This window comes from Eretmochelys imbricata, chromosome 3 (genome assembly GCF_965152235.1).
Source record: "Eretmochelys imbricata isolate rEreImb1 chromosome 3, rEreImb1.hap1, whole genome shotgun sequence".
Lineage (NCBI taxonomy): Eukaryota > Metazoa > Chordata > Testudines > Cheloniidae > Eretmochelys > Eretmochelys imbricata.
This window is the reverse complement of record NC_135574.1, coordinates 146,519,815-146,547,005: the sequence shown is the minus strand read 5'-3', so window position 1 is coordinate 146,547,005 and position 27,191 is coordinate 146,519,815. Positions and strand designations below refer to the sequence as shown.

Below are 27,191 nucleotides of genomic sequence, written 5' to 3'. Positions count from 1 at the left end.
ATGAATATTTCATACAAGTGGGGAATTGTGTTCCATCTGAAACAATTACCATACTTATACTAAAAACCATCATCCACACAACTGTAAACCTAGTCCAAGAAAAAATAAATTAGAAAACTGTATCATCATAAATATGTAAAGACATATTACTTCCAGAGCTAAACATTTTTTGAATAAATAGGCCTGGCCCCACGTGGATTTTTAAGCCGTTTGAACAAACTAACAATGGTTTCTTTTATTACATTTAAAAACTTAACCATTGTTAGTTTGTTCAAACTGCTTAAACATCCATAATCAATGGAGGTAAAAATTCTAGCTTTCAGGTCCAAGCATAGCACAGATGCAGCACATAAATTTTGAGACTAAAAGCCAAGCACTGTAAGTATAAATTGAATATTTATAAAATGAAAGAGTATAAAAGTTACACAACACACATTAAAATTAAATAGCTGAAGTGCAACTGCTTCACTATTACCAGTCACACCCTGATTCAGGATTCTGTGGTTTTCCTGCCACATCTCCTGATATTGCCAATGCCTAAAGCACCTCTCCCTAAAGTAACTTCGCTATTAGTGCCATGGTTAATTACTACAGAAGAAACTCAGCTCTTCACAGACCAAAAGTAGCTAAAATTAACTTTCGAAGTCGTAAAAAAACCCACAAAAGTTCTATAGGAAATACAAACTCAGTGTTCAGTAAGTTGACTGCACATTCACTATTCATTTTATTGGGATTTATATACACATGAAAGATATCTAACCATATGCACTAGGTAATCCTCAAAAAAACCCTCAGAAGTACCTACATGAAACACAACACTCCAACATACCTAATGTGCAGTAACAACATTCAGTTAGACCCATGGCCAGCAATCAAATAGATATTTAATGCTAAACTCCCTCTCCAAAAATTCACCATCACCACAATTCTCCCTTATTTTCAAATACCTAAATAAATTTTGGCTGAAAAAAATGTAAATTTAACAACCAATCACAAATGCAGGATTACTGAGAAATTTCTGAACACTTTTGGCACAAGAAGCCTACTAAAACAAATTGCTGAAAATTATTACTTTAAAATTAAGAAAAACTGATAAACATTTTAATGCAGAAGTGCCTACGAACTGCAACTCTAATTATTTGTTTAAGTATCTAAGTGGCCACAATTTTATCTATAAAATAAAATTGTGCTGAGTGTTTGCCAATCACACTAAGTCAATATTAGCTGCGGGAACTCAGCACCTCTGAAAATTAGACATCTGTTTAGGTGTCCTAATATGGATTTAGGTGTTGAACTTTAGGCATGCAAGTTTAAAACTTCTGATCAATATCTAGTGCAAATTATAAGTGTATGTCTAAGTAAATGGAAGCGAGTTAGTTTCAGTGGAATTCCCTATGTAGCTTACTACCACAAAACATTATACTCCATTTGACATGGGGAAAAAAGCTTTGAAATTTAGATGCAAAGAAACCATTTAAAAGAATAAGTAGATGTCTGATCATTCTCTTTTTAAAAGAAAAAAGTATTATTTCAAAGTTTTTAGATCTACTGATATTATATTGGCTATATAATATAATGTAAATTGGTACTTTAGTTATTTATTTGTAAAGATTATGGTTAACTGAAAGGGCCCAAATATTCTTCTCAGACACACAAAACAAATATGGGAACAGAATTTGGCCTTGGCTTCCCTCTTTTCACCATCTGAACAAGAAGAAACTCAATTCTTATTTGAAACAGAAGTTTAAACAATCATTTTAAAATATTTTAATGAAGTATCAGGTGAATGAAATTAGATTTTTGTAGACCCATTCTCATTATTGTTACATCTCTGATGATCTGGAGGTCATTCTAGCATTTGATAACACAAGGAGGAGTGGGTAAACCTATTTTGATCAAAACGATTCTTGTTATTGAATTCATTTGCACCACAAAGAAATGAAGAAGGGACAGCATAGTCTAGTGCACTGGTTCCCAAACTTGTTCCGCCGCTTGTGCAGGGAAAGCCCCTGGTGGGCCAGGCCGGTTTGTTTACCTGCCGCGTCTACAGGTTCGTCCGATCGCGGCTCCCAGTGGCCACGTTTCGCTGCTCCAGGCCAATGGGAGCTGCTGGAAGCGGCAGCCAGTATGTCCCTCAGCCCACGCTGCTTCCAGCAGCTCCCATTGGCCTGGAGCAACGAACCGCGGCCACTGGGAGCCGCGATCGGACGAACCTGCGGACGCGGCAGGTAAACAAACCAGCCCGGCCCACCAGGGGCTTTCCCTGAACAAGCGGCGGAACATGTTTGGGAACCACTGGTCTTGTGGGCTGAGCGGGGGACTGGAATCTCAGAACATCTGAGTTATAGTCTCGTTTGGCCTTTAATTCACTGAGTCATCTTGGGCATACTGCTTAAATCTTTCTGTGACTCAGTTTCTCCATCTCTCCACCTCTAACTCAGTCACGGGCTGTTTATGTATTTAGCAGTTCAAACATGTTAAATGCTATTACAACATACTGTATAATCAGAACTGCTAAACAGAACCTCTACAAAAGTTAGCTGCCATTGCTGCATATGAAATAAATACTTGTGAGCTTCCATTCAGGTACTTTTCTAATGCAGAAAATGTGTTATGTTTTCATCTCCATATCAACATCAAAAGTCATTTCTCTTTAAATAAAAATTCTTGTGCTTGTTGAATAAAAGTTAGACTATATTCATCAAAAATGTAGGCTAACAAACATGGATGCCCCCTTGCCCCCCCAAGGAATCAAGAGATACCAAAAAAGGGGTGTGTGTTGTTAAGATTTATTATAAGGCTGTTGTCTTGCTATCTAGTTCTTTCAGTATCAGATCTTAAACTGAGTCAGCTTGTGGTTGCCCTACCTAATGGATGTCATGTTTCATATAAAAAAAAAAATTATTTTGGGTTCTTTTTATCTACAAAATAAAATTGTGTTTTTTCTGTTACAATAAAGAGTGGAATTTTCACAAGTGCTTACAGTCAGCCTAATGCTGCTCCCCCTGAAGTCAATGGAAGCTGAGTTTGGTCAATTCTGAAAGCGTTTGAAAAATCCCACTCCAAAATGCTACATGTCAAAACTTGTCATAAAATCAGTGTTGAACTTATAGGATTCACTATATAAAGACGACAAAAACTCTGCCATATATACAGTTCAAACATCTTACATTCTGGGTATTTTAAAATTTAGACATAGTAGACACTGAATAGATATTAGCTATTCATGGCTTTGAACATTATGCACAGTCCTAATTAATAAGCAGATTTGCTGCTGTATAATATGTTTTCAGCTACCTACAATCTCTGAACTGAATTTTCCACTTTCATCTGTGTTAGAAAATGATAAACTCCTGAAACATTCTGGGTGGTCTAACAATAGTTTGATCTTTGAACCAGGAAAACATTTAGTGCCTAATTGTTTCCAAGCAATTTATTTAGTCCTGCAGCTGCTTTCCATTTAATAGCTATAAAGTATTTTTATTCCTCACAGTGAAGAAATTTTACAACAGTGTTCTCTTACTACCTTCAAAATGGAACCCTGATAAAATAAAATAACCAGCAGACCATGGATTTCAATATAAAATTACAACTATTTCTAAACTAGGTTTCTTTGTAATAATCAAATCTAACATTCTACAGAAACATACTACTAATGATCGCCTCCCCTCTCCCAGATGTAATCTGTAATTACATAAGTGAATAAAGAAAATGTCTGTTGAACTAAATTAATCTAAACCAAACGAGGATAAAAGGCCTCTGGTGAACTCAGGGTTGCTATCATACAAGCCTTTATTCATTAAGTTTTTAGTTAACGTTTTCCAAACAAACATTCAGTTTATCCTATTTTTCGTCAATTAATGTTTACAAAGTAGTTTAAAATGCAAAGAATTATGGCCCAGATGGTCTCTATGTATGAAAAACCTAGTCTGGAGAACAATTTTGTCCAGAAAAAGCTTAAAGTACAAGATTACCTCCGATCTGATCAGGACATAGGAATAAAAGCCAAGGCCTAATGGGAAGGACCTGGGGCAGAAAACCACCCTGTACAAGCGAAAAACCACTTTGAGGTGAGGAAGGAATTAAGTGAGGGCCAGGAAACCCAAACAAGCCATTTGAGTACATGAACGGACTTTGCTATAGTTTTTATTTTGCGTGTGTGTAACAACTGGTGAATTTATACAGGCTTTGTATTAAATTTCCATAATATTCTGCCTAAGTGTCTGTTTTATGTTCGTCAGCTGCAAAATCCCATGCTTCCTGGTCATTGCTGGATTATTTTTAATCCCCATTTGTTGCTGTGGCTAATATATGAGCTTTATTCAGTTGATTTATTAGCAGGTTTTGGAAGAGCTTCTTTATAGTTATGGATAGCACATACTTCATTTTCCCATCCATTTCTCACTATTTATGATACTATGAAATTTGGAGGCTGCTTTGCATTCAACATAAACACCATGATATAGATGTTAAATGATTCCTGCAAGATAAGAGCTCAATCTCCCATCTTTTACGTGCCTAGCCAAAATCAGCACTTGGGTGAAAAGCAGCTGTCTAGAGCTGAGCCAAGACAGGCTGAAATAATGTGGGTAGGAAGAGGGAAGCACTTTGAAGAATTTGCCTCCTCTATAATATTTCTCACTAGAGAGAGCAATTGTCTTCAAATGGTTCAGTCAGTTTGCAGTCTGAGTGCCCTTTGGACTCCTCAGTACTACTAGATGTCCAACTACCCCCTGCAGCAACTGCAGCCAACTTTCAGGTGCAGACAAAACCCCAGTGCTCCCTGTAAGATCTCCAGGCTTGATTACTGAAACTCAAATATAGGAGTGAAGCCCCACACCCTAAAAGTTCCAGCTGGTACAAAACATCCATTCTGCTTAGCAACACAACTGATGGCAATCACCCCAGTGCTCTCCTTTCTGTGCCGACTCCCCACAGGGTGCAGAGTCCAGTTCATGGTCTGTCCAAATATGCAAAACCCTCCAATGGAATTGGCTCTCACTACCTGAGAAATTGCTTCTCCCTGAGACCATGAGCTCCCATGACAGCTAAGATGAAACTGTTGACCAACAGGGGGAGGCTTGTGAGTGCAGGAGACAGAACTTTCACAGACTCTGCTCCTTGACTATGGAACTCACCCCTACAAGAAACAAGAATGACCAGTGAGTTACCAGTTTCAGAGCTAAATGTAAAAATTTATTTCTCTGGCTTCACTTTTCCTCAATAATGTCTTACCTCACGCATTTAGACACAATCAAACAAGCAAGCAAAGCCAACATGTAATTTATTCTACAGACTTGGAAGGAAAGAAATAAAAAATGCTACTCCTATTTTTTTTCAGAGTAGCAGCCATGTTAGTCTGTATCCGCAAAAAGAAAAGGAGTACTTGTGGCACCTTAGAGAGTAACAAATTTATTTGAGCATAAGCTTTTGTGAGCTACAGCTCACTTCATTGGATGCATTCAGTGGAAAATACAGTGGTGAGATTTATATACACAGAGAACATGAAACAATGGGTGTTACCATACACACTGTAACCAGAGTGAACCTGTAAGGTGAGCTATTACCAGCAGGAGAGCGGGGGGGGGGGAGAGAAAACCTTTTGTAGTGATAATCAAGGTGGGCCATTTCCAGCAGTTGACAAGAACTTCTGAAGAACAGTGGCGGGGGAGAGAGGGGGAGGAAGGGCGGAGGGGAATAAACATGGGGAAATAGTTTTACTTTATGTAATGACCCATTCACTCCCAGTCTTTATTCAAGCCTAAGTTAATTGTATCCAGTTTGCAAATTAATTCCAATTCAGCAGTCTGTTGTTGGAATCTGTTTTTGAAGTTTTTTTGTTGAAGAATTGCCACTTTTAGGTCTGTAATCAAGTGACCAAAGAGGCTGAAGTGTTCTCCAACTGGTTTTTGAATGTTATAATTCTTGACGTCTGATTTGTGTCCATTTATTCTTTTACATAGAGACTGTCCAGTTTGGCCAATGTACATGGTAGAGGGGCATTTGCACTGCTATGGGTACCCGCATGGCCCCACAGTATGCCAACATTTTTATGGCTGACTTAGAACAACACTTCCTCAGCTCTCGTCCCCTAATGCCCCTACTCTACTTGCGCTACATTGATGACATCTTCATCATCTGGACCCATGGAAAAGAAGCCCTTGAGGAATTCCACCATGATTTCAACAATTTCCATCCCACCATCAACCTCAGCCTGGACCAGTCCACACAAGAGATCCACTTCCTGGACACTACGGTGCTAATAAGCGATAGTCACATAAACACCACCCTATACCGGAAACCTACTGACCGCTATTCCTACCTACATGCCTCCAGCTTTCATCCAGACCACACCACAGGATCCATCGTCTATAGCCAAGCTCTACGATACAACCGCATTTGCTCCAACCCCTCAGACAGAGACAAACACCTACAAGATCTCTATCAAGCATTCTTATAACTACAATACCCACCTGCTGAAGTGAAGAAACAGATTGACAGAGCCAGAAGAGTACCCAGAAGTCGCCTACTATAGGACAGGCCCAAGAAAGAAAATAACAGAACGCCACTAGCCGTCACCTTCAGCCCCCAACTAAAACCTCTCCAACGCATCATCAGGGATCTACAACCTATCCTGAAGGACAACCCATTACTCTCACAGATCTTGGGAGACAGGCCAGTCCTTGCTTACACACAGCCCCCCAACCTGAAGCAAACACTCACCAGCAACCACACACCACACAACAGAACCACTAACCCAGGAACCTATCCTTGCAACAAAGCCCGTTGCCAACTGTGTCCACATATCTATTCAGGGGACACTATCATAGGGCCTAATCACATCAGCCACACTATCAGAGGCTCGTTCACCTGCACATCCACCAATGTGATATATGCCATCATGTGCCAGCAATGCCCCTCTGCCATGTACATTGGCCAAACTGGACAGTCTCTATGTAAAAGAATAAATGGACACAAATCAGACGTCAAGAATTAGAACATTCAAAAACCAGTTGGAGAACACTTCAATCTCTTTGGTCACTTGATTACAGACCTAAAAGTGGCAATTCTTCAACAAAAAAACTTCAGAAACAGACTCCAACAAGAGACTGCTGAATTGGAATTAATTTGCAAACTGGATACAATTAACTTAGGCTTGAATAAAGACTGGGAGTGGATGGGTCATTACACAAAGTAAAACTATTTCGCCATGTTTATTCCCCCCCTCCGCCGTCCCAAGTTCCTAAGAAGTTCTTGTCAACTGCTGGAAATGGCCCACCTTGATTATCACTACAAAAGGTGTTCTCCCTCCCGCCCCGGCGCTCTCCTGCTGGGAGTAGCTCACCTTACCTGATCACTCTCGTTACAGTGTGTATGGTAACACCCATTGTTTCATGTTCTCTATGTATATAAATCTCCCCACTGTATTTTCCATTGAATGCATCCGATGAAGCGAGCTGTAGCTCACGAAAGCTTATGCTCAAATAAATTTGTTAGTCTCTAAGGTGCCACATGTCCTTCTTTTCTTTTTACTCCTATTTTTGTACAGCTGGGAGGCAATCAGATATTACCAGTGATGGGAGCCATTTAAGTACCTACATAGTGCCTCTTGTTTTGAAAGAAAAAAACAAATGACACACTGAAGAATTTCTTTACATGCAGTATTAAGTTTTACAGGTGTGTTTATTTCCTATCTCCACACTTTACATGAAAAGATTGTTATGCTTATCAGTTACGATAGTCTAGCCTCTGGTCTAGGAGGAAGATAAACTTTACTGTAGATTTCGCACTTTACTACCAGTCCCCCTTGTGATACTGCCAGATATGTGACAATTATATGTTTTCCCACAATTATTACCATATGTCCAGTCATATTCACTCTTAAGGAGAAGGAATATTGTGAGAATCAGAAATACATTTAAAGTCAGAATGATTTTGTTGAATTACCTCCCCTATAACTTCTTATTCAACAACTACACTCCTCAGGGTGTTGTGTATTCATATTTTGATACTGTCAGAAAGAGAAACTTTCAAAAAGTCGCCATAGAATCTGGATTTCATTGAAGCAGATAGTAAAACCCTATGTCTCAATAAAAATATAAACAGATTTTGTAGAATACATGGTACTGCTCTCCTGATGTTTGAGAAGAATCTCAAGCCTTAACTGTTAAAAAACCAAACAAACAAAAAAAACCAAAAAACCAAAAACTACCCCCCCCCAAACTGGACTTTTCCACTTATATATTTACAGAATGAAATTATTTTCTAAAGTTAATCATTTATCTACTGTGCTACTTTACTGTCCAATCCCATACTCAGCAAAAAAAATATGAAATTAAAAAACAGATTCTTGCAGAGAAGAAAATTTCATGTCATTAGCATACCAGGATGCTAAAGAAGGTAATCTGCAGCAAACAATGGCATTTTGCAGCAATTATGTCCATGTTAAAAAAAACCAAAAACCCTCTTAACTGGTACTATGCTTTGCAGTCATTTCAAAATGAAAATTAGATGGCTCTGTGGAAAACTAAGCTAATCACCAAAATTGAAATTATGTATTTTCCCCCAGAACATTCCTTTTATAGGAAAGTATTTGCAAAAGTATTAAGAAAAACTTATTTACAAGCATTATTGCCCATGAATCTGGTTAACTCCCTATAGTCACAAACCAGTATTCTTTATTAAATGTCCAATTATAACAGCCTTTAGGAGTGTATTAAAATGACTTAACCACGGCTGCCTTTAGCATTCTGAAAACTAGTAACAACTGTGTGTTAGAGCATTGTGCTAATTTTTTTTTAAAACAGGAATTACCTATTCCTGTGAAATCAACCAGCTAAATTTAGATTATCTACACTGTACCAATAACAATTTGTCCTATGTCTTGTATAATTCATTCATCACACAGATTCTGCACGTCCTCCCACAATATACGAAAAAAGAGGGACCTAAACCTTTCGCTATAGATATAAATATAAAATATATGCAGGCTCACACACACACTCATAGTTTATGCTGCTTGTAACAGATTTTAGCATACTCATAAGTGAATGTACAATGCATACGCCACCAAAAAATAAAAAGTAAAAAACAACAACTAAAAATAGAAACAAGTTCAAGAAAAAATTACCCCATTACCTCTTGGGAAGGAAATAAGTGAGACAAGGCTGGAGATCTAGGCCTTTTTCTACAACATTGAGAAGCCTAATGAGGGAAACAAGGAACTTGCCACAACACCATAGGGTGGTAAGGCACAAGATCATACCATGGGGCTTAGAAGGATTGAGACTAAAAACTCCTATGAGCACAAACCAAGAACCTCAATCCTTGTTCTAGGAGCTGTCTAGAAAGACAGGCTGCAAAGTACATCCCAGATGGCACTGTGCCCAATCAAATTGTCCCTGAAACCAAAAGCCCATAATGGGGGACCAACTAGTTTCTTGATCTATCCAGAGATAAACTGGCCCTCAAAACTGGTAAATCTAGGTATTAGCACTAGAGAAGTGAGGTCAGCATCAAGAGAAGAAGCAGATGGTGTCTTCAGCATCTGCATTGGAGAGAGAGAACATTTAGAACCAAAACTTCAGCAGCAAGGACTGGTCCCATCTCTGATTCATAGAATGATTTTTCTTTTTAGAGCACTGGATTCCCCAGGCATCAAGGAATTTTCATTTATCTGCTTTCTCTTAACTTTATGCTTTACAGCAGAGAACAGAAGTTTCCAGGACCTCCCCCACAGATTTAGAAGGAACTAGAGATGGCTGATGACTTACTGCTGTTCAGAGAGGACTGAACCTCTGTAGCTTTCTCTAGTGCTGCAAGTATAATTGGCACCAACCTTTGAGGTTTCACCAGGCACAGTCACTGAAGAAGGCCCTAGCATTGAAAGAGCAGCACCAGCCAACTCCACCAACTTTGGAGCTGGAGAATGGGTCAAGAAAGGCTTTGGTGCAGCAAGAGCAGAGGACTGAGTCTCCCCTTTGTCAGAATCATAGTAGCTATAATATGCTCTGTGGTCACAAAAGGCTCCCAAGGCTTATGGTGTCTCATCACAGTGGGACTATGAAGAGCCCACGCTGAAAATAATATTATTTTCATCCTGTAATCCATTTTGTCAACTCTGTAGCTAATACGCTGGATACAATTTAAGCAGTGGCTGTGTAGAATATTTCAACACCTTTATGAACAATGCCCTTTTATTTTTACTGTTCATGTGTTACAAAAAGAATAACGTTTCCCTGTCCTTCCTTCTGAAGTCTGAAACCCCATTTTGTATTCTCAAATCAGGGACTGTATCGGTTTCCAAGAGGTGTAAAAAAGTATTGGTCACTTTCAAATAATTTCTTCTGTCCATTTGTTTACAACTTTTGGATCTATCTTTTCTGGCTCTGCTAATACGTAGTTAATTTTATGAGGTTTTATTGAAACTTTGGCCTCCTCTGAACTGTCACCTGTATTTGCTTGCTCATAATTCCTCTTCCTGATTTTGTTTAGAATTGGAAAGGTAGTTATTTACTACTTCAGCCATCCTGGATTTCTCCATTATTTGTTCCTCTGACTCTTGAAAGAGATCTCAAAGAGAGGTCTTATTTTTAACTTAACTATACTCTAATCCGTAGGTTTCATCTGAAGTCTGTTTTTTGCTTTTGTTTTTTTCTTTTTTGGATCTCCAAAACAAGCACCACATTTCACCACTGGATGACCCCTAACAGACCTGTTTAAGTTAAACTTCTCTCTGAAAACTGTTTCTCCACTATTGTGACAAGTAACACTTAACATTATTGTAACTGGAACATTAGTCAGTTTACTTTGCTTTTGACAACACTTTGTACAATCATTTTTACTGGTTTTCCTGTTAATGTGAATGCTTCATATACAATAGAAATAGAAAAAATAAACGATAGGAAAATGCGGCAGGATGAACTGAAGTACATGAAATTACTTCAGCTTAAGTTTTGAATTTGTCTTGATTTTAAGTTGACAGTTCCCCTGTAACTAGCATAATTTCATTTTTTAAATATATATACACATACTTACAGTATGTAAATTTAAGCATGTGTGCAAATCTTTGCAGGACTTGGGCCTAATTTCAGACCTCTGATCCCCGGAAGGGAAAATACCTCCATAAATCTACATGGGGGAAGTTGAGCAAATGCTTGAATATAAGTCAGCTTTCTATGCATTGAACCTCAATCATTAGCAGAATGACTTTCTCCTCATACAAAAGCATTGTATGTTAAATTGTCAAAATATTCACTATGCTTTTAGCTTCTCTTATGAAGTAAAGTAGGATGTCAAACCAGGTTCCCAGAGACAAAAGCTAGGATATAAACAGTAACATTTCCACTGCCTTCCATGTTTAGTGGGCAAGAGTCCTCCCTCTTCCTTTTGGTGTCCAGATATCTCCCCCTATTTCTACCTGATTTCTACTCTTCCACCCCCAAAGGCCATAACTGCCATCCTTCTTTCAGCCAAGAAATGAACTGGGACTGCTTCCAGAACCTGTCAGTAATGGGACAAGGGATAGCTTGAGTAATAATTTTCCTTGGCTATGCTGTTCTTGCTTCTTCTGAGGCCAGGTCTACACTACAGACCTATATTGGTATAACTATGTCACTCAGAGATGTGAAAAATCCACACTCCCGAGTGACGCAGTTATACCGACCTAACCCCCCAGCCCTCACACACGTAGACAGCACTATGTCAACGGGAGAGCTTCTCCCATGGACACAGCAACCGCCTCTCAGGGAGGTGGATTAACGATGCCAATGGGAGAAGCTCTCCTGTTGGCATAGCAGCATCTTCACTAAAGTGCTACAGTGGCACAGTCACACACATGAAAACAAGCCCTCGAAGTACATGGAATTAAAAGACTTAACTAGATCAACTAGGTTGCCAGTAATTTACATTTAACTCTTGAGCACAAGAAGTTAGGATTTCCCAAGAGTAACAAACTCTGACTGTCAAGTCCTAAGATTTATAAAACAGATACAGATTTAGATTTTTTCTTTTCCAAAGGTGCTAGCCTCATGAATATTTGAATACACAGGTATTCACATTATTAGTTACAGTGCTATAATTCAACAAGCTACTTTCTTTTGTTATTTGCAGCTGTTAAGAGATACTAGAACAAAAGTCACAATATGGACAGCTATAAGAAGAGGATTTTAAAATTTAGGTTTTGCTAAATCCATATTAGTATTTTATTTTGGGGACTGTAGCTGCTAGCTGGAAACTGGCTGGAAATAAGTACATAAAGATTGTTATAGTATCCCATACAGCTTCTGGGGTAATGAGTGAAAGTTTACGTAGAAGAAATCAATGATAAGGAGGTCTCACTCAGTGTGGGACATTTACAGCATATTAATTCCGTTCCAAAATAATAAGAAATCTAATTGATGACCAACAGTCGTTAAATTTTCCACAGCACTTTCATTGTTCAGTGAGGGGCTCTTAGTTAGCTACAGGTTCCCACAAGCAAAATGGAAAAGTAACTAAGAAATTTCTTTTGTTCATGGTATTTTATGAAGAAAAAAAGTTGTTTAAAGTTCTAAGGTAGAAAAGCTAAGGAAAGAGCAGACATTTTTCTGATATTTATTTGTTCTTACACAACGTGTTTTGAAGAGGAGGAAGAAATGCTTACTTGCAAAAAACTTGAAGTCTGGGGATTCCACTTCTCTTCTGGTCTTCCATGCCATGTGTTAAGTATGCTTAAACAGACCTGCAGATAAAATTTTTAATAAGGTCGGGCATAAAATGCACAGGGACAAAATCTGCATAGTTAAATTAACATGACGTTTAGACTTAAAACAACATTTTTAAACTAATAGGAATTTGTAGGGCATCAAAATATATTGTGAACTATGACATATTAGATCTTTTTGAATATCAAACTTTGAAATAGTAACCAAATTAAAGTATACAAATTATAGACAAAGTTCAACTAGGACAGTATGCTGATGAGTGAATGAGTGAAACAGAGAAATTAAAAAAAAATAAAAAAATCATAGAAAAACATCACAAACTCTGGAGGTTCCAAAACGTATGCCTCACACAAATTCAATATCCCTGAGAATGTAATGACTTCTTCCCTGCCTTCCCTTAAAAATACATTTTTTTTTTAAAAAAGGAAAAGGAAACTATTTAGCCAAACAGTATAGATGAACATTCTCTAACACACACACACATACACCTACCTATATCAAGAGAGCATGAACATTCTTGAATGCTTATGACTGATATGGACTCTGTTTTTCAACAGCACTTTTGTACTTAAGACAGGGGAATGTCTGAAACTAGATCTAAGACTGGAACAAAATCAAGGAAAGGGATTGAGTCGGGGTGTATGAGAGTAGGAGTTCAAGGAGATCCTGAGTGTCAGAGGTTCAGCCCAAATGAAGGCCATTCCTTAAATCCCATACACTGAAAAGGGGCCTCCCTCAAAGCGTTCTGAAATATGTCAGGTGCCACCTGAGGTGGCAGGTGAGCATTGTCAACAAGGTCCCAGAAGCGTGTCTGCTTTAAGCAGCCTCTTTCAGAGTCCCTGTAGCAGCGGTGGAGGAAATTCAAGTATGACGAATATTAAAAGTTACACAAAAGTACTTTATGGAGAACGAACAGTTTGCATTCCTCTTTCACAAGCAATCACCACCCTGGCACCTATGCAGAAATCCCACCAGTGAGCATCCCCAGATTATTTTGAGCACCTCTCTTTAAAATTCCCACTGGAGAACAGAAGAATTAGCTGCTTGTTGGTTTCTGAGGAATATTGCTAGAGTTCTTAAGTAATCTATCTATTTACCTATTTTAGGTAATTATGTGGCCTCCATTACCAAAATATTTGAGTGTCTCAACACCCCAGTGAAGCAAAGAAGTACTACTGTCCCTATTTTACAAAATGGGCAACTGAGGCAGAGAGACTAAGGGTAAAATTTCCAAAAGCACCTGACTGAGTTGGTCTAAATCCCATTTCAAAAATGACCTGGCAATTTAGGAACACAAGGCCCTTGACTTTCAATAAAGCTTATGTGGTTTTGAAAATTTTACGCAAAGATATTTAGGAGTCTACATCCCATTTTCAAAAGTGACTTGGGCTCTTTGGATACTGATAACATAACACAAGTGCTCAGCCTATGAAATCTGGTGAGGAGGATGGAAAAGATGATGACCTTCTAGTGAGGTTTGCAGTTCTCCCCCTCAGATACGTGGTTTTTTGTTTGTTTGTTTTGTTTTTTTTAAATATTTCCCAATTGTTGCAATCTGGTCCATACCATAAGGGAAAAAAGCCCCAGGGTAAGTCATCTCTGGCAGTATACAAAGAGGGGGTGAAGTCCATTAGTAATAAGGAAATCAACCCAATTTCCTTTCAGTTTGGAAGGCAAATTTTAACAAGAAGCTTCTGGGAGCCCTTGAGAACCCTCACCAACATATAATCAGTCAAGAACAGCTGATAACCTTGGCTTCAGGGAGGAAAAATAAATTAGCACTTCTGCATATATAGTGCATAAAAGAAAAAAAGAAAGTTATATTAATAATGTATGCATAGTACAATTAATGATAAACTGTACTTTTATTAAAAGTTCTCTCTCGCATGCAAAGGCAGAACACAAATTTTCTGCACAAACCTGCAAATTTCACACTTCCTTTCCTGGTTTGCTCTTCCTCTGTGCAGCTGCTGTGATTTACAGTAGAGAAATTTAAAATAACCTTCACCTCTAAAGTGCAGGTTAACCGTGGTTGAGACAGCATGAGCGAGCACAGGCACAAGCAAGATTCTTGTCCATTTCACTTTGTTCCTAGCACAACACAAAGCAGGGCAGCAGGACAGACTGACCAACTGACCGACCAAGAAGTATACTTGAATACTGAATTTCATCATGAGAACTAAGTTCAATGCACATTACCTTGCCATCATTGTAAAGATTTGGATTAAATCTCACACTATGGCCTCCAGTTGTTTCCAGATTCACAAGTGGAGGTGAATTCGGATAGTCTTGTGGAAAATATACGTCAAATTCAAAGCAACCATTTGCATAAGGGGTGTCTGCTGGGCCAGTTATGAGCACCTATCATATAAAAAGAAATGTGACAAATTACAGTTTTAAACATTTTATAATTGGTATCTTGAGAGGTTACAGGATAAACTTATTTTTCACCTCCAGTTCTACTTTGAAAATAATGCCTACATAAAAATGTCATAGTCTTACAAATCTGTCTAACCTAGTTGCATTAGTGATTAATCTAAGTTGTTAATGCCTCTCTCTCCTGGTAGCACTACCCAGCCAAAGCAGTTTGGAAGCTAAGTCTACTCCTTTTTTGTACATCATTAATAGATTGTTTACTAAATACCAATTACAGGGTCATTCTGAGTGCGTCTACACTGCAGTTAAACACCCTTGGTTGGTGCATGTCAACTGACTCCGGCTCGCAGGGCTTGGACCACAGAGCGTTTAACTTAGATGCAGATGTTCAGGACTGGACTGGAGCACACATTCTGGGACCCTGCGAGGGGGAAGGGTTCCAGGGCCAGCCCGAGCCCAAATTTTTACACCTCAGTTAAACAGCTGATAGCCTGAGCCCCGCAAGCCCTAGTCAGCTGACATGAGCCAGCCACAGGTGTTTAACTGCAGTGTAGATATACCCTCAGTTACACCTCTGCAAGCCCACTGAAGGCAGTGGGGTTGAACAGGAGCCACTAATGGTATACTTTGAATGTAATGGGGTTGCACGAGTATATGTAAGGGCAAATTTTGGCCTGAAGAATCTATTTCTAGTGATAAAAAGGAGGAAAGAATCTGGCTTGACTTTCAAATCCTGGGCTAAGTCTCAAGGCTAGTAATTAGAAAAGAGATGGCTTTACTTGTAAATTGAGCTTATTTTACATGGAAGTTATTGAGAAATTGATGTAGAACTGCAAGATACCATGTTTGTATCAACTTTTCAGAGCAGAACCTCACTTTAAAAAAAAATCCAAAAAATAAAATTATGCACCTATTTCTTTCATTAATCTGGCCCTTCTCTCCAGTTTTAACAGGACTTAACACACAGAGAATGGGTATGGAATATACACCAAGTTGCTAGGACTCTCGTCACCTACAGGAAGTTTATAGAAGTTACAACTGGAAACGATTAAAATGGTAAATTGAATAGTCATGTTTCTCATCAGTATTTAAAAATATTCTCCTAAATGTTTGTTCTACTGAGTACAGAGTCAGAAAGCGCCTTTGTTTCTTACCTTCATGATATCAAGCCGTTCCTCATCACAGCGTACAAAGACACTGGATGAAGATGAAAGTGGCAGTGATGTTGAAAGAGTCACAGCTTCTTGAGCAAGACGTCGAGCCCTGGCAGCACTGTTTGCATCACTTGCATTTTTCACCTGAGACATGTAGTGGTAATTTACTTTAAAAACTAGTTTTCCATCATCAACTTCAGAAACCATTTCAAATGTATCTAGAATAGTGAAAATAATATTTTTATTGCGTTAGAAAAATAACGTTACTAATTGATTGATGGTGAATAAAGTGTCAAACTGATACCCATTGAAAAGTTACATTCCATGTAATCAAAACATTCTGCCCTTTCACGCCTCTTTTCTAGGCAGTTTTGTGAGTTAATATAGTGACCACAGAAAATGAAGCATAAGCAGTACTGGGTAGAAGAATCAAGTATAGTTCAGCAGGTTTATAAGCTTCCATGCACAACCATGTTAATGTACCTCAATTCTGATCTATAAAACGTCCTGTTATTCCAGACTAAGCACATTGTGGTCCTAAGGAATGAATAACAATAATTCTAGTCATGGCTCTATTTGGAGCAGACTGCCAACTATGTTTAATATGGGAAAATATTCATAAATATTAGAATGAGACCAGATTTTTATCATCATTTGTCATTAAATGAAATTTGATACTTGGTGCCAAAGGTGAAAAGATAGCACCAATAACTCTCCCAGCTACATTCTCTGCTTTCATTGGCAATAAGCTGAAAATAAAATTGATACTAACATAAAAGATAATGTAGCCAAAATGACAACAAGACCTCTATTTGTGACATAAAAACTACTCTCAAAATAACAAATGATTTGTCAAGCCACCTTCAATCCTAGTCCTGGCTTCTTTTTCTGAACCCCCACCACCCAAACTTGTATGTTGTGTAGCAGAGGAATGGCAGTGAATTCCATAATTAAGGTTATGGGAGCCTTTCGACTAGAAGACTGACTTTGATTCACCATTTAAATATTCTGAGAAAGAGAACTCTTCTGTCTGAAATTGTTCATGCTCTGAGGCAAGAGGCAAATTACTGGGGAAATGTTGAGTTTAATCTGAAAAGTGTTTTTTGAGACAAGGGACCTAGAAAGAGTGCTTTTTCACTTCTGCAAGATGTGTTGGGGGGAGGGGGTGTTTGGGGTTTTTTTTGGACAAAGCAACTTGGTCTAAATACTACAGCTTTGTTTTGAACCATGAATTACTGTACTGTTTTCTTAGGGATGGGTGAAAAGCTTTGGATTTAGGATGCAAAGTTTTGAATCCTGGGAGCCTCAAGAAGGTTTCTGTGATTATTACAAGCTCCATGAAGGGTCTTGTAAATATTGGATTGGAAATTTTACAAGACCAAATATCCTACATGATTTCTAGTACTTGTTATTTGAAATACTGCAAGAACATTCTCTCATACAGTATTTTGACTCTTGGTCTTAGATGGCCAGATTTTTAGGATAGTTTTATTTTTTTCTGGAATCACATGTATTTCATGGACCTAGTCCTCCAAACCCTTAGTCACCCATGTGAATAGTCCCCACTGACATCAAATGGGCTACTTCAGATTACTCACGTGAAGATTTATAGGACTGGAACACATTAATTGATCAAATAAAAAAAGAATTTTGTGTATGAGCCAGCAAGAGCACCTAGCAATAAATTATATTTTAAAAAATCTTTTTAATGCTACTCATAAATTTTTTAGAAGTTCAGGAAACATTTTCCTGCAAAAAATCTTCACTGAAATGTTCATTAAAATTAATAAGAATTATCTTTAAAATATTACAGAAATCCACTGAAAAGGTTTGTATGTATTTTCACTGATGAACCATGCTGGGAGACATGGAGGACAAATGCAAAGTTATGGTTGATTTTGCTAACTGAGGGTCGGATCCTGGAATGGGATCCACATGGGCAGACCGCTGTGCTAGAGTGCAGTCCTACCGAAGTCAATATGGGCCTAACCATACTGAGTCAGTTGCAGGCTTTGGGCCTGAGGTAAGGTTTTTGCAAAGCCTAAGGCTGTGACCTCTGACATGGACCCATGTCCCTAGTGGCTGTTGAAAGCTTGATGTGAGAATGGGATGAACTATCCACAGCCAACAATTTATAAATGCGTTTAGCCCCCTTTTCTGTTTATGAATTATCCTTGAAAGATTGATTTTTTCCCTAGTTTTTCTCTCATTATTATTAGAGTGGCTTATGTAAAAATATCTGAACCTACAGATAGCTCAGAAACTACTCACACAATGACTACTGCTATGACTATTCCCAATTCATAAAAATCGCAGAAATGCAGGACTGGAAAGTACCTCAATATGTCATCAAATCCAATCTGCTGCACTGAGGCAGGACTAAGGCCTGGTCTACACTGAAAAGTTAGGTCGAGCCAGCTACATCGCTCAGGTGTGTGTGAAAAATCCACACACCAGAGCGTTTAGTTAAGCCGACCTAACCCTCAGTGTACACAGCACTAGAGCAACGAAAGAATTCTTCCATCAACCTACCTACCGCCTCTCAGGGAAGTGGATTACTTATGCAGATGGAAGATGACCTCATGCATAGATAGTGTCTACACTGAAGTGCTACAGTAGCATTTCAAGTATAGATAAGCCCTAAGTATTATCTAGACATCCCTGACAGGTGTTTACTAACCTGTTCTTAAAATCTGCCAATGACAGACTCCACAACCTTCCTGGTTAATTTGCTCCAGTGCTTAACTACCCTTACAGTTAGGAAGTTTTTCCTAATGTCTAACCCCCCTCAGTCTTCTCTGCTCCAGACTAAACAAATTCAGTTTTTTCAATCTTTCCTCTTATGTCACGTTTTCTAGACCTTTTATAATTTTTGTTGCTCTCCTTTGGACTTTCTCTAAGTTGTCAACATCTTTCCCAAAGTGTGGTGCCCAGAACTGGACACAGTATTCCAGGTGAGGCCTTAATAGTGGTGTGTAGAGTGGAAGAATTACTTCTCGTATCTTGCTTACAACAGTCCTGCTATTATATCCTGGAGTGCTGTTTGTTTTTTGGCAACATCATTACATTGTTGACTCATATTTAATTTGTGATCCCCTGTAACCCTCAGATCCTTTTCTGGAGTACTCCTTCCTACACAGTCATTTCCCGTTTTGTATTTGTGCACTTGATTATTCCATCTTAAGTATAGTACTTTACATTTGTCCTTATTGAATTTCATCCTAATGTATTTCATGCAATTATTAGTCACTTAAGTCCCATGTTATTGCTTCTTCATTCTACCAAACTCAGAGATCTTACAAGAAGGCCCACAAAAATTTCTGGTGTGAATACCCAGTAACATGAGTATTCATGACTAAGGCTGTTGATTTATCGCAGTTAACTCCGGCGCGTAACTAAAAAAAATTAATCACGGTTAATTGCAGTTTTAATTGCACTATTAAACAATAATAGAATACCAATACAAATGTATTATAAATATTTTTGGACGTTTTTCCACATTTTCAAACATATTGATTTAAATTACAACACAGAATACGAAGTGTACAGTGTTCACTTTATATTATTTTTGATTAGCATTTTCACAATGCAAATATTTGTAAACAAAAGAAATAGTATTTTTCAATTCATCTCAGACAAATACTGTAGTGCAATCTCTTTTTCATGAAAGTGCAATTTACAAATGTAGAATTTTTGTTGTTACATAACTGCACTCAAAAACAAAAAAAAGTAAAACTTTAGAGCCTACAAGTCCACTCAGTCCTACTTCTTGTCTTAATAATTGGCTGAACAAACAAATTTCTTTATATATATGGGAGACAATGCTGCTCGCTTCTTATTTACAATCTCACCTGAAAGTGAGAACAGGCATTCACATGGCCCTTTTGTAGCTGACTTTTCTTAAACATTCACATGCCTCTTCGTGCTTCGGCTACCGTTCCAGAGGACATAGTTTCATGCTGATGACGTGTTAATTAAATAATAATGTGTTCATTAAATTTGTGACTGAACTCCTTGGTGAAGAATTGTATGTCTCTGGCTCCATTTTACCCACATTCTGCCATATATTTCCTGTTATAGCAGTCTCGGATGATGACTCAGCACGTTGTTTGTTTTAAGAACACTTTCGCTGAAGATCTGACAAAACGCAAAGAAGGTACCAATGTGAAATTTCTAAAGATAGCTACAGCACTCGACCAAAGGTTTAGGAATCAGAAGTACCTTCCAAAATCTGAGAGGGATGGGGTGTGGAGAATGCTTTCAGAAGTCTTAAAAGAGCAACACTCTGATGGGGAAACTACAGAATCTGAACCACCAAAAAAGAAAATCAACCTTCTTCTGGTGGCATCTGACTCAGATGATGAAAATGAACATGCGTCGGTTAGCACTGCTTTGGATCGTTATTGAGCAGAACCCATCATCAGCATAGACACATATCCTCTGCAATGGTGGTTGAAGCATGAAGGGACGTATGAATCTTTAGCACATCTGGCACATAAGTATCTTGCGACACTGGCTACAACAGTGCCATGCAAATGCCTGTTCTCACTTTCAGGTGACAATGTAAACAAGAAGCAAGCAGCATTATCTCCTGCAAACGTAAACAAAAACTTGTTTGTCTGAGCGATTGGCTGAACAAGAAGTAGGACTGAGTGGACTTGAAGGCTCTAAAGTTTTACATTGTTTTATTTTTGAATGCAGGTTTTTTTGGCACACAAATCTACATTTGTAAGTTCAACTTTCATGATAAAGAAATTGCTCTACAGTACTTGTATTAGGTGAATGGAAAAATACTATTTCTTTTATCTTTTTTACAGTGCAAATATTTGTAATCAAAAATATAAAGTAAGCACCTTACACTTTGTATTCTGTGTTGTAAATGAAATCAACGTATTTGAAAAAGTAGAAAACATCCAAAAATATTTAAATAAATAGTGTTCTATTATTAACACCACGACTAATAGTGATTATTTAATTGCTTAACAGCCCTATTCATGACACACTCCAGAAATGTATCTCTGAACAAAATATTGTCTTACAATTATTCATAGAAGCAAATAAGTTGGGTTAAACAGTTGTTTTTGCAGCATTTGTAAACCCCCCCACACCAATATTTGAGAAATGATTATATATACTATCAAAGCATCTAAGAGCCCGGTCATGGACCAAGACCCCATTATGTTAGGTGCTGTACAGACGCAGATCAAAAAGACTGTTCCTGTCCTATATAGTTTACAATTTAAATACAAGACACAAGAAAACAGAAGGATATAGAAAGATAGATGGAGGAAGCACAAGGAAACAAGGAGACCGTGTTGGTCAGCAGTGGTCTCTGAGAACTAAAACACACACAAAGATCATTTTGTAATTTGCATTTGAAACACCCTGTACTTAATACATTTGAACATAATTTAATGCAACTTACTACAACCTGAAAATGTGGATATGGGTAACTTTCTGTATAAATTTGTTAGTCTCTAAGATGCCACAAGTACTCCTCATTCTTTTTGCTGAAACAGACTAACATGGCTACCCTTCTGAAACCTTTCGCGTGTGAACAGTTTACTGTCTGAAGTTATTCACATGTGCAAATCTTTCCTGGACTGAAGCCTCATTGTATGTTTTTAGAATTCTTCTTTCTACACAACAACATTACACAATATTAATACTTCTTAACTTACCAAACTGGAGTTTTTTCATGACAGCCACATACTTTTCTTCAAGGGACCTTAAAACAGACAAAGGCTTGGGCTTCACAGAAGCCTTTTTGGAGTATTCAGCCAACTTCTTTTCTGTTATATAAATATTTAAAAGTGATATATATTTTTCCACATAAGATTAAAATCTGATGTTCTCTCATTTACTAGTGGCTGGTTTCACAACGATACTGAACACATATTCCCCACAAGTGATAACAAAATCAGCTCTTTATTTCAGATTAAGTTTCGCTTTACAAATAATGTAACTGTAAAGCTCAAACTATCAGCTTGCATTGTGAATTTAAGATAGTTTTCTTAACTTTTTATAAAATTCCATGTTTCCCTACCCTATAGACTTGTAGAAGACCACATATATTGTAAAATCAGTGTTACCATAAGAGCTATTCATTTTTGGTTTCTTTAATTTCTGTATAGACACCAAATGTTATATGAAGTTTCTTCCATTTTAATCCTTAATTTAGGTTTTCTTTGTTCTGTACTTAATTTACTAAGAATTAATTTTTTTATTCAAGAAGTTTAATTGCAACAGCAGAGTTATTACTTTGTCAGCTTTTCTCATACTCATTTTCCTCTTAATGTTAGACAAGATGGTACATAATTGTGATAAAAACTGGAAGATACAGCATTGTCCCTTACACTAACCAGTTTTGTATAATCTGACCAAGAATTTTAAAAACAAGTGCCAAAGTTTCCCAGGAAACTGCTGGGTGTTCAGCAGTTTTGAAAATCAAGCCACTTAAATCCAAAATTAAAGACTTAGGGACTAGATTCACAAAAGAACTTATGCATTGCTATGCTAAGTGTTACAGTGCCTAACTTGTAGGCACTTTGATACCAAGTGGAATCTACAGCCCTGAATTAGATATCTAGGCTCCCGATGCAGTGCAGAGGGAGCAAGATAGATGCCTAAGAATGGGATCCACAAAAGCCAGCACACTGAACTGGGAGCTGCCTAAACTAGTCAACAGGAAATTCCAAAGAGGGGGGTGAGTTCTAAGCCATCCCCTTCAAAGGGACTTGGACACCAATCACTGCTTGGGAATCATTGCGGTGAACCCTCTTCTGGAGGTAGGCGCCTAAGCTGCTGTTGTGGTTTTTGTTTGGGCAGGCAGAGGAATGCCTACTTTGAGGATCCCGCTGGGGCATATGCATGAGATAGGCACCTGGATGCTAGACTGTGGCAGCTCACTGGATAAAACTTAGGGAAGTTTAATGGTGGAACTGCAAGGGACTAAGGACTTTAGACATCTGCAGGGTTACATGGCATCTGAGCAGAGATTTTGAGGATCTCAGTGTTGCCTAAATATTGGACTTAGGCACCTTAAATGGCAGCTGGGCATCTAAGTCCTAGGAGTCTAACTTCTGGCATCCATTTTTTAAAATCTTGGCCTCTGAATTTTATGTCAACAAGCATGCTAAAAATCTTATGTACAGTATTAATCAACATATTGACTATTTTATTTTATTTTACCTTGATTTGCTTGGCGCAAACTGGTGGTAGCAGCATAAACTATCTCAGCAGTCTTCTGGATGTCCGGTACCAAAAGCGTCAGCCCCTCTGGTTCTTGATCAGAAGCATCTGGTTTTACTCCTGCTTTAGCTTTTTCTTTTTTAGACCTGTTTGTTGAAAAGAATTGGGGGAGGGGGGGAAGAGGTTATAGGACTGTAATCAGACACAGTATTCAGAAAGGTTTCAGAGTAGCAGCCGTGTTAGTCTGTATTCGCAAAAAGAAAAGGAGTAGTTGTGGCACCTTAGAGACTAACCAATTTATTTGAGCATAAGCTTTCGTGAGCTACAGCTCACTTCATCGGATGCTGTAGCTCACAAAAGCTTATGCTCAAACAAATTGGTTAGTCTCTAAGGTGCCACAACTACTCCTTTTCTTTTTGAGTATTCAGAAAGCTGGCTATTATTGACAATGGGTAAAAACATTAGCACTAAAAACAACAAAGCCTTTTTGAAATGCAATGTGTCGCCACATCTACCATGAAATATGATAAAAACTGAATTGTTTCCTTTAAATATCACAGTCATTAGCATATGGTCTTGACTGGACCAGCAAAAATGTGTGTTTTGGGTACAGCAAAATGAAGTTTGAAGAAAGGCAAAGGTAAATGACTGTCATTTTAACCAAACTTTTAATCTTGCCAACCCACCAATAGTTTACATCTGCATATAAATAGGCTCTTGAAGAGAAAGCATGAGACTGACAATGCTAAATTATTTAGTGTGTATATTTTCAAAGTTTATTTGTAAATTAAGTTCTAATATGCATATGCACTAAACCCTATGTAAACCATTACAGATTTTAATGTGGGCATTTCACAAAATCGTTTTCATTTAGTTCTAATGAGTTTTTTGCTTCTCTGTAAATCTTTGTTTTAAAAGCAACAGCTGTTCATTTTAAGACTCAAACAAGATTAACAGACAAACCACCACTTGTTTCCTGTTTTTCTATTATCATAGGCATCAGTATAACAAAAAGATGCTTATGTAAGTAGAAATTAGCAATTTAATGCTTTGATGCTCCAAACTACTACTATTTTTTTTCCTTTTTTGTGTGTGCCATCACTGAATAGTTCAGACGCTCTGTATATTTTAAAACAGGCTGAAATTGTGTTAATACTGTTTCTAAAATATTCAACACTGAGGAAATTATGGTGATATTTAAGGTCTTTGAACCTCATCAAATAAAACTATCCCTAGAGTATGTTAACAACAAAGTTAATTTATTGTAGCAACACTGAATTTTCCTTGTACCAGATTTTTTGCTCAGAATGATGCTGACCTATTGTTTTCTTAGAAGAAATACTGGATTTTCAAGAGTACTCGTGCAGGGAAAGAGGGGAGCTAAGCAACACACTCTATTAACGCCACAGGAAGATATTTTTAAATGCACAAAAGACAGTTGGGGTGCCTAACTCCCACCATTTGTGCTTTTCAAAATCTCCACCTTAGTCTTTTGCTTGTAGAGATATAGACTAAGATTTTAAAAAATGGGAACCTAAAGCTAGGTTCCTAAATCTGTATTTTGGTACATAAAAAAGTGGAGAGATTTTCTGAAGTGCTGAGCCTCTAATACAGGGGTGGACAAACTTTTTGGCCCGAGGGCCACATCTGGATATGGAAATTGTATGGCAGACCATGAATGGTCATGAAATTGGGGGTTGGGAGGGTGTGAGAGCTGCAGCTGGAGGTGTAGGCTCCGGGGTGCGGCCAGAAATGAGGAGTTCAGGGAGCGGGAGTGGGCTCCAGGCTGGGGTTGCGGTGTGGGGAGGAGTGAGGGTTCTGGGGCGGGGCTGAGGATGAGGGGTTGGGGGTGCAGGAGGGTGCTCCGGGCTGGGACCGAGGGATTCGGAGGGCGGGAGGGGGATCGGAGTGGGGTAGGGGGTTGGGGCATGGGAGGGAGTCATGGTGCAGGCTCTGGGGTGTGCTTACCTCAAGCAGCTCCCAGAAGCAACAGCATGTCCCTCCTCTGGCTCCTACGCGGAGGCACAGCCAGGCGACTCCACACGCTGCTCCATCCGCAGGCGCCACCCCTGCAGATCCCACTGGCCATGGTTCCTGGCCAATGGGAGCTACGGGGGCGGCACTTGGGGCAGAGGCAGCGTGCGGAGCCCCCTGGCTGCCCCTATGCGTAGGAGCCAGAAGGGGGACATGCTGCTGCTTTTGGGAGCTGTGAGGAGTGAGGCAAGGCTCTGACCCCGCTCCCCGGCTGGAGCGGGGCAAGCCCCGGAACCCACTCCCCAGTGGGAGCTCGAGGGCCGGATTAAAAAATCTGGAGGGCCAGATTCGGCCCCCGGGCCGTAGTTTGCCCACCCCTGCTCTAATAGCACCAAGTGAAGGCCACAGATTGGCTCTTGAATTCAGAATTCTCAAGCTGCTTGCAAGAAACAAAGAGAATGCACCTCAGCTTTTCAAGATTTTCAAAACCCTCGAGATTTACAAGGAAGAAAAATATGCCAAAGGCAAAGAAAATGTGGCTGGTCAAGCTACTGAAAGGGAAATTATTGTCTTAAAAATTATTTCAAAAACCCCTCTTCAAAACAGGTTAGTAGGGGCTCTATTCTCCATGATAAATCTCATATATTTTACTTTAGATTTGGAAAATCTAAACCTCTTCCTCCAATTTTAATTTTAAAGCAAGTTGTAAATAAATGTACAGGCCCTAATTCAGCAAAGCACTTAAGCACATGTTCTAAGACTAAGAACCACAAACATACAGTGAACTCTAAAAACAGTTCAACACCAGTAATACTTAATTTAGCAAATGCTTTGTTAGCTAGATAATAAGTGTAAGAAAGAAAATTTAAAAAGAGGAATAATTAGACAAACAAATATGAGTTTTTAATATCAACATATTCCCTTTTTCTGCCTCCCTCCCTTTCCTGAGCGTTAAGCATCTTAACATGTAAAACTACTTGTTTCTTCACAAACAAACAATAGTGCCTTGTGATGTGGGGCTTTTATTCTGCTCAGGTGGGATAAGGGGATCTTTAAAGAATAGAAACAGACACACTGGAGAATCTTTCCACAGAACAGAATTTCCCACGTGGGTTAGGGTTGGCAGAATGACCCTATTCTGCCACCCTCAACACCACCACCCCACAACCTCTAGCTCTTCACAACTGGTGTAATGTTCATACAGGGCTGTTACAAGTTGATACGTCTTAGAGCAGCTCCAAGGCTGCTGTAACTAGTGTGCCAGGGGCCAGAATTCAGGATGTGGAAAGAGCCACCTCTCACACGCTCTCCTCCTCCACCTAAATGTTTAATAAAGGTATTGATAAATGACCAGGTTGCTGCCCTGCAGATTTCCTCAGTTGAAGCATAACCTTTCTGCCCAGGATGTCACCAGAGATCTTGCAGAGTGTGCTTTGATTCCTTCAGGAATAGGTTTGCTGAATGCCTTGTATAGTTTGAAGAGGTTTGCACAATGCCTAACAATCCATCTGGTCAGGGATTGTTTGCATGCCCAAAGACTGTGGCATTTTGGGAAAAACAAAACAAACAAGGAGCACGACTGCAAGATCTTTAGAGCTATAGATATATCCAGATTGTGCGACAGCAGAATGCTGTGGATTTGGACAGAACGATTGGAGGATCACTGCCATGTGAAGCATGGAAAGATGAATTCAAATTTATGAATCTATACAAGTCTGACATATTGTTATGGGGACCAAACCGTTCACTCAGTCAGCCGGTGTGTATATATGCACAACGACATCTAACTTTA

At 38.7% G+C, this 27,191-nt stretch overlaps 1 protein-coding gene across 1 annotated transcript in view; it reads right to left on the bottom strand.

Moving 5' to 3' along the window:
- The window catches only part of BIRC6 (baculoviral IAP repeat containing 6), a 323,928-nt gene that overhangs the window by 20,560 nt on the left and 276,177 nt on the right, over nt 1-27,191 (bottom strand). Inside the window, 5 exon segments of the mRNA XM_077813548.1 lie at nt 12,644-12,721; nt 14,904-15,065; nt 16,235-16,452; nt 21,916-22,026; nt 23,426-23,571. Of these exon segments, the coding sequence (XP_077669674.1) occupies nt 12,644-12,721; nt 14,904-15,065; nt 16,235-16,452; nt 21,916-22,026; nt 23,426-23,571 (715 nt within the window).